This window comes from Melitaea cinxia, chromosome 21 (assembly GCF_905220565.1).
Source record: "Melitaea cinxia chromosome 21, ilMelCinx1.1, whole genome shotgun sequence".
In the NCBI taxonomy this organism is placed as follows: domain Eukaryota; kingdom Metazoa; phylum Arthropoda; class Insecta; order Lepidoptera; family Nymphalidae; genus Melitaea; species Melitaea cinxia.
The window spans coordinates 10,972,574-10,981,494 of NC_059414.1; the positions used below are offsets into that span (position 1 = coordinate 10,972,574).

At 30.9% G+C, this 8,921-nt stretch overlaps 1 protein-coding gene across 1 annotated transcript; it reads left to right on the forward strand.

Moving 5' to 3' along the window:
* Nucleotides 1-334: 334 nt before the first annotated feature.
* Nucleotides 335-7,063, forward strand: LOC123664024 (serine/threonine-protein kinase 40-like). The gene is made up of 8 exons (XM_045598651.1): nt 335-371; nt 524-1,005; nt 1,477-1,710; nt 2,825-2,957; nt 4,246-4,426; nt 5,087-5,180; nt 5,483-5,674; nt 6,455-7,063. The coding sequence occupies exons 2-8, from the start codon at nt 526-528 to the stop codon at nt 6,998-7,000; spliced, it is 1,860 nt and encodes a 619-aa protein (XP_045454607.1). The 5' UTR covers nt 335-371; nt 524-525; the 3' UTR covers nt 7,001-7,063.
* Nucleotides 7,064-8,921: the final 1,858 nt, after the last annotated feature.

The window sequence follows — 8,921 nt, forward strand, 5'->3', positions numbered from 1 at the left end:
TGAAAGCGGAAGAGAGTTCCACAGACGGACAGCATTAACTATTAATATTTCTTAATTTGTTTAATTATAATTCTCCGATACAACTCTTCAATTCAGTTGTATGAAAAATATAGGTGCCTGTTTCACTTCGTGTTGCTCTTTGTTCCAGTGTTTAAGATCGTATCGATTCAATACAAAATCGATAAAAATGTCGATAAATATAGCAATAAACGTGTACTAATATATTTACAGTTATCTGTGCGATAATACAACAATTTATAAAGTGGACCTGGCTGTATGGATTATAGTCCTTTGCCTTTCCCTATTGGGGATAAATTTTAAAACAACATTATAAAGTGGACACTGGACATCTGTCCAAGTAAATAAAAGAAGTAGGTTTTTCACTTTTATACCGTTGAAATCGTATTAAAATAATGATTTTATTTTTATCGTTCATCAAACGTCTCTAAATCTTACGTGTCTTTTGTGAGTCGATAGTCTTACTCTGTAAATTTATCTAACGTTATTTTACTTTTGTTAATAGTTATGGATCAAGAGAAACCAAGTTGTAGTGTAAATCATGGAAAACGGACTCGACCTTTGTTACTGCAACCAAGCCCGAAGATAGCGAGAATATCCGCTTACGCAAGTTCAACGTCTAGTTCCGTGCTTAAAAATTCAAAAAAGTTGAGTCCAAATTCACCTAGGAAGCCAAAATTATTGTATAACAAGAGTGACGTACCAGCGCCAGGGACACCTGTTCCCGATAAACACGTTCGTAAGGCTGGTCCTTACCTGCTAGGCCCGAAACTAGGACCTAGTCCCGTTAAAAGCATAGTTCAGTGCTTAGCGCGTAAAGAAAAGACTGATGACTATTACCAAATAAAAATCCTAACTCTTCGTAATGAAGGGCAGGTTGAAACGCAAGATGACAGACAGGGGAAGATGCTTCTACACACCGAATATTCGCTATTATCTCTTTTGAAGGACCAGGATGGTGTTATTCATCATCATGGTTTGTTTAAGGTATGAAAATCTCCTTACTACAAATGTTTTTTTTTTACTTGGTCAGTTCTCCATTTCTATAGCAACTTGATACCCATCTAAAAGTTTTAAGTGAGAACATCCCTTGCTTTGTAAGATAAGCTTGACCTTCATTTATACATGTTTCTACTAGGGTTGTTACTTACTACTTACTCATGGCTATGTTTTATTATTTAGTCTGGTAAATGATATTTGGTACTATACAAAATTAATTGCCTCCTTTATTTTTTATTCTTACTGTCATTTTCATATATTTATTACAGCACAGGCTTTTGACTCTTGCACTGGTGGTTGTAGGTTGGATTCTTGCATGTGGCAAATATTTGTAATGTAATGATATTTCAATGTGACATTGGCGAAATCATCAGTACTCATTTGGCACTATTGAAAGCCCATAACCCTGAAGAATAAGAAGAATGTTATGATAAAATTGATATGTAATTTATATTTCAGGATCACGCTCTCGAAGAAATACCAAATCCTAACGGACCAGGTTTCATTTATACAGGAAGAGTACGACAAAGGCTATTCTTAGTATTGGACTGTGTTACTGCACATCAGTTTAGCGAGAAAGGCAGTGAACTTATTAATTTACAACAGTATGTTACAAAAGTAAAAAAAGTTCCAGAGAAAGAAGCAATATTAATTTTTTATGATATTGTCAGGGTTGTTGCTAATTTGCATAAGGTATGTCTAATAAATTGTTATTTTTTGAGAATATTCTATACATGCTTTAATTTTTATGGTCCAATTTGATATGTAATATGTATGCGTCAGGCTTTATAGATATACTATGAATACATAAGTAGGATACATAAAGAAATGCCTTGCTCAAAATTTGGTGTAGCCTGACTAGCAATACCTCAATCTTACAGAAGATCACAGCTAAATAACACTGCTATCAAGTAGTGTTGTGTTCCTGTGGTGAGTAAGGTGGCCTGATCTCCTGGGAGAGCATCAATAAGCTACAGTGTCTGCTTACCATCAGGTAGAATTGTACAATTGTTTCCCACTTTTAGGATATTAAAAGAAAAAAAAAGTTTGTGTGTCAGCTACGACGCACGACTGGAGTTTACTCATTCAGATCAACTGTCTAAATAGGCACAAAAAAGGCTTACGAGTCTAAGAAACAAGATTAATACCATATCAAATGTTAAATAAAAGAACCAAATAACACCATCTGTCGATGATACGCTATGATAAAATGGCGTTATTAGAAAACAACGTTACGCCTTTAGACTTAAGCGATAGATGGCGTTACGAAAAACGTAACGAGGTCATTAGATTTTATTCCTCATATTTTTTTCATACCGGGACCTTTTATGAAAATCCATTCTTAAGTTGTAAACTCAAAAAAGTTATCCTACTGTCAACTATTTACTACTTTCTTTAGTTTACTGGTAATTGCTAGGATAACATAAACATTTAATAAATTAACTAAAGAAATTTAAAACAAACATATTGCACAAGAAATTACTTTTATGCTAAAATCTTATTATTTATCACTTAGACTTAATGATATATAAAAAAAAATGATTTGAGATATAACCATCTAATAGTATGTCTATAGTGCATTCAACGAAAGCAGATACCAGTGGTAAACAAAACAAACAAAACCAAATGTCAAGTCTTGTGTACTTACACAAATATTTTTAAAATGTAAAATAAATTTTATTTTGGTTATTACTATTTAAAAAGTATTTAAATTTTAACTAAGTTTAAATGAAACTGGTAGTAAATCTCTGATATAGTGGTAAAACTCTGCTATAAATTACTAATTGATATCATAAATTACTTTCAGAGAAACATAGTTCACAGAGACTTAAAACTTGGCAATATAGTTTTAAATCAAAGGACTGGAAGGATTGTTATAACAAACTTTTGTCTTGGAACACATTTAGGAAGTGACAGGGATCTTTTAAAAGATCAAAGAGGTAAGGTATAACATCACGGTATACTTCATTCTCAAAACTTTATTTGTAATGTTTATAATAGAGAATTAATTATTTGTGATTAATAAAAGAAAAAAAAATGTAAAAAATATGAACTGAAAAAGGGACATATAAATATAAGGGGGGAAAATAAGATTCTAATTAACATAGCTAATATAATAACCATGTTTTTTATTTTGAATGTGAACAACCCATTAGATAGATAGTGTTAAAATATCGAGCACCACAAAATAATAATAAAAAGCATGGTAAATATACCATTTTAAATTATTTCAGTAAGAACAAAATGTTTCTTATATCATTGATTTAAAAGATTCTTTTTGAAGTAAAACTTCTTTATGCACACTTGACTTGGGGATTAAGCTGGTGAATGCGTGACGAGAGCGAGCGTTATGAAAAGTGTGATCGAGCGAGGCGAACGGAAGTTGAAAGGGAGATAGAGAGAGAGAGAGAGAGTTATGTTTCGTATATTGCTATACTGGCAACTAAAAAAGTTTTACTTCAGTCGTGTGGTCTAAAGCACACTCGTTTTTTAATATCTATCAACTTTTATGTTTACCTTTAAAATGGGAAGCCACAACTCCCCGTTGTAGCATTGCATGGCACTGGGCTTTGTCTAGAAATTGGCTTTCTATTCCAACCTAAAATATTTATCGAATTTGTCTAGCAGAACCCAAGACAAGTTTCTCTTATGATATTATATTTTGAATTTATTAGTATTTTATTTCAAAATTTTGTATAATAATAGCATAATTTTTAATGGTAACTCGAAAATATCTAAGACAATTATTAAAGATAATAATAAGACAGTGTTACTATGATAAGGAGTTGTTCTACTAAATTTATATTTTATATACTGCCATATTACCATAGACTGCCATGCTTAGTTAAAAGACACTAAAGTATATTAATCATAATCTAAAAAATATTAGTTTTGAATTTTTAATGAAACAACTTTTTCGGATTTTATCGCTGTTTATTAAAAAATTATTAGATGCCCGACGTTTTAGATACTTTACAGAAACCATGGTCATGGGAGGACATAGGATAGTTTTTAATTTCTTTGAATTTAATGATATTATACCAATGATTTAGGTTTGGTAAAATATATTGTAGTATTTTAATAATGTAATTGTAAATACTGTAATTGTAATCATTAAAAAAATGTAATAGCGTAAACCTTTTAAAACAACAGTAAATAAAGGTGCCTATACTCGAGCAAGACCGTATAATATTACAAATAATTAATTGACGAATTCTTACGTTTCAGGTTCTCCAGCATACATTTCCCCGGATGTATTAATGTGTAAGCCATATCTCGGTAAACCTTCTGATATGTGGGCTCTTGGTGTTGTATTGTACACAATGTTATATGGCCAGTTTCCGTTCTGTGATACAAGTTTGGCTCAATTATTTAGTCGTATTCAAGCTGCGAACTACAATATACCACCGTAAGTACTGTTATAGTTTAGTCAGTTTGATTTAGGATTTTTTTTTTAGATCCTGTTATTGTGATAAGAAATTTAATTGTCAGACAAGATCGGTCGGGATAGCGGTCCAGATTTTTAATTTATCTTAGTGCATGGTTTTATGTATGTGTATCTTAAAAAAAAAATAATATATTAAACTACTAGTTACTTAACAAAATAAATATAGTGTTACTACACTAAGGGCCTGTTTTATCAGTTGTGGATAACGCTATTTGACAGATGATGATACAAATAGACTTTGACAGCAAAATGTAGAATGGGCCAGTAGGACGTGTTTGTCCTCAAATAATAAATTGCAACTTTAAGATTAATATATGTGAATAAAAATATCTCATAATTATAGTAGAATTCAATGTTAAAATATAATAATGAATCAAAAACATATTACTGTCGGATACTGTCATCCGTTTAATAGAGTTCCACAAGTGGTGAAACAGCCTCTGAATAAGTTTTTACTTAACTAAATTATCTGACTCTCAACTAAATTAATTAGTTACTAAATTAAATTACTGATTAATTGACTTATTATTTGACTAATTTACTAGGTACTATTATGAATATCTAGTTACTTGTTAAAACAATTGTTTACATTGATCATATCTTTTTTGTTTTTTGTTTTAGGGATGGTAACTCTGTGCAAGTTTCAGACAACACAGTGTTTTTAATTCAAAGGTTATTAGTAAAGGATCCCAAGCACAGATTGTTGGCAGATCAGGTAATAAATATTAATTTTTCGGAAATTATATTATCAACTTCTATGTCACACGTACCTGCACATACCCGCTCAGATATAAGATAAATTGTTATATATATGCACATACCCGCTCAGATATATGAAAAATTTTCGTATATCATGCCGTCTGAGTTGTAACATTGGATTGTGGAGTGTAAAAGTTTTTATATAGTCTTCTTTTTTTAATTGTTGTATTTTACTCTTTCGTATTTATTAATTGTAAACTTTTTATATTTATGGCAAAATAAACAAGTTTTCTTCCTTTCTTTACTTATAATTTCTAGGTTCTAGACCAATTATCGAGTATAATAGCGAGTTACGTCGTAATACCGAATCCACCTGAAGATTTACAAGTAGTACCTGACATTCCACTGGACGGAGACAAGGAAAAACCAGCCAACAGTGGATCTACAGAAGTAGACAGAAAACCATTCCTCACGATACCAGAAAATGGAGAGAAAACACCTAATTCTAATGTAAGTTAATAGTTTGTTATCTGTAAAATAAAATCCATATTTTAGACGTATCTGTTAGGTTGTTGAGAAGACACTACAGATTGTTGAGAAGACAAAACAGATTGTTCGGTATGGTCGAGATACCAACCTCAATTTAAATTTGAAAATATTTTAGATAGTGTGACTAATGTAAGTTAATGCAAGGGATAAAAAAATTACTTAACCTAGTTTTTTTTTAAAATTGTATTTACAACATGCACGAACTCTTATTTGCCCAAACCATTTATACTACATAAAATAGTAATATAGTAATATATAAAATAGTTGTTTTATAATCGGCGTGCGTTTTTTTACAATAGTTTAACTTCAGACCAGCAGTTCTAAAACTGTCGAGAAATGCTATGAACCTAGTTTGGGAAAGGAGACTTAGATTAAGTAGATATGGCCCAGCAGTGGTATGTATACAGGATGCCAAGTGTGGTCGATATTTTGTTGTAAATCTTAGTGTATTATTTATTGCAGAATAATATGCGTTTACTAGCTAACTAGCTGCTCGGACAGATTTTGTTCTGTCAAAAGTTAATAGTAATTTTTTTTATTTTAGTTTTTATAAACTATTAAAACCTTTCGTGGGCCTTCAAGAACATACAAAAAATAAATTAGCCGAATCGGTCGAGCCATTCTCGAGTTATGCGCTTAGCAACATTAATTTATATCAAAGTTATTTTGTGAAATATATATTTTCAGTTACTAATTACAAATACTTTGCCTATAAACTAATGCGTATAATATCTATTACAGGATGAACTAGGGGTTTTCTGCGTACCGCTCCCCGATTTTCTAGCTTTAAACTTCCCATCACCGACAAGAATGACACAAAATAGTATCTTGGTCCACCCAACAACCCCAGTCGAGTCGGCTAACCAAAATCAAAGACAAATAACCGTTCAAAGAATTGGCAGAGACGCTAGACCGTTATTACCATGCGAAATAGCCAGATATCAACACATGTTTACAAACCAACGCACAGATAATCCAAGAAGAACAGAAGTACAGAATTTTGTTCCGGAAACAAGAGAGCGAACGGAAAATTCTAGATTAAGAACATTAGCGCAGAGAATTCCAAGATTAAACGCTGTTTCAACGTCTAATCCAGACTTTAGAGTAATTCCTTGGTCGGAAAGATCTAGATTAGACCAGGATTACGTTTTAAGATTGCCAGTTCTAGATGTTTCTAGAATGGGTAATAGAATTATGAATCCGGCTCCAACGCATACGGTTAATCCTGAATCTGTTGTAAATAATCCAAGACAGCAAGCCGATAGTTCTGAAGCTGACTATAATTAATATTGATGAACTAGTTGTGCCCGCGACTTCATTTGCGTGGAATTTAACAAAATGTTATTGGACAGTTTGCAGAGTTATGAACTAAAAAAAAAAAATCTAAAATAAAAGTAGCCTAAGTTACTCCTATTAAATTAGGTATCTACTAGTGAAAGTCCCGTCAAAATCGGTCCTGCCGTTTCAGAGATTAGCCGGAACAAACAGTCAGATACACAGACAAAAATTATAAAAAAATGTTATTTTGGTATATGTACTGTGTACACATACAAATGAATTTAGTGAAAAGTGGTTATTTTAATATTACAAACAGACACTCCAATTTTATTTATTTCTATAGATATTGATCTACAACAAAATATTTCAAATGATTTTTGTACGCCGTTTTCTTGATAATTAGTGTATTTTTTTTTTATTATGCTATTTTATTTTTTGACTATTTGTAATATAATTTTTTTTTCAGATGTTTAAATTAGGGACGAAATTGTTATTCTATTTAGTACATATAAATTGTAATTACTTATTTTTACTATATACATAGCCGTGCAGATTTGTTCTATGAAAAAAAAAAAAATAAAGGTATGAAAATTATAAATTTGATATAACAATTGTATACAATTTTGTAAAAAATAATTAATATATCTTAAAACTTTCTTAGGAAAATCTTGCAAAATAGAGGTGTGCATACGGTACTTTCAGAATCTATTTAGAGAATTATTTGAATATTTATCCTTAGTAATAAATGTAAAATTTTACCCCTAAAAGACCTGATATGAAATATAACAGATATAATTATGCTCAAAAATCATAACCATTCTTTGGTAATCAATTAAATATGAGTATTATAATTTAGTAGTGGGTATAAAAATTAAAGAAAGTAACATAAGAATATATACCTATAGTATATAATATATATGTATATATGTTTATAAAAGTAAAAGTGTCGCAAGTTGTATGTTTCTGTACGTTTCTTTAATTTACTTGTGATATTTGTGATTCGTATTTTTGTTTTTGGTTATTTTGATCATAAAATATTTTTTTGTATAAATAATATGAATTATATATTTTGTACTGTAATATATCATATATAAAATGGCTTAATGATATAAGAGAATGATATGAAGCATAAATTAAACAGTTTTGTATGTACATGTAACTGATAAAGTAACTTCACAATGATTTGTAAATGTTATAATCTGGGGCTCCTAGTATCCTTTTTCCATAATAAAAGTTGGAAAAACGAATTTGAAGACATAAAATATTTCATTTTTCAAGATATAATGTTATCTATAGGTGATAAATTTAGTTATCATTTGCATTACCAGAATTAGTATTCTTATTTTTTTTTTTAAATAACTAATGCGCACAGTCATTCAGTTAGTTCAGCCTATTGCAGTCCACTGCTGCACACAAGCCTCCCCAAGTTGCCAGACATCCCGGTTTTCCGTAATCCTCATCATGCCTACAACGGCAATCTTACATAGATCGTCTGTCCAGCGGGCTGTAGAACGTCCCACACTGCGTTTGCCAACCAAGAAAAACTTAAAATTTCTTATTGAAAGATTAAACTTCCTACAGGTCCTTTTTTCTTATCTATAATATCTTTGAGTAAGAAAAGTTGTTTGGAAAGGTGTACTTGTCCAGGCACTCGGCAGAGGAATTACAAATTCATAATTTGTTTACTATCCAAGATTAAATGATATCTAATGTACATAAGGTAGTACTTTTTATTGTCAAGATCTTGGCAAATTTCTCGTATTTATGGTAAAATTTTACATTCTTACATCGGGCACAAGATGAGAAAACTGTTTACGAGAGGAGATTTCATTTGGATGTAGTATGAGTACTCCTTTAGGCTGTTTTACTTTCCAGGTAATAGCATCGAAAGAGTAGCCATTTTTGGATAAGACCTTAAAACTTCATACCT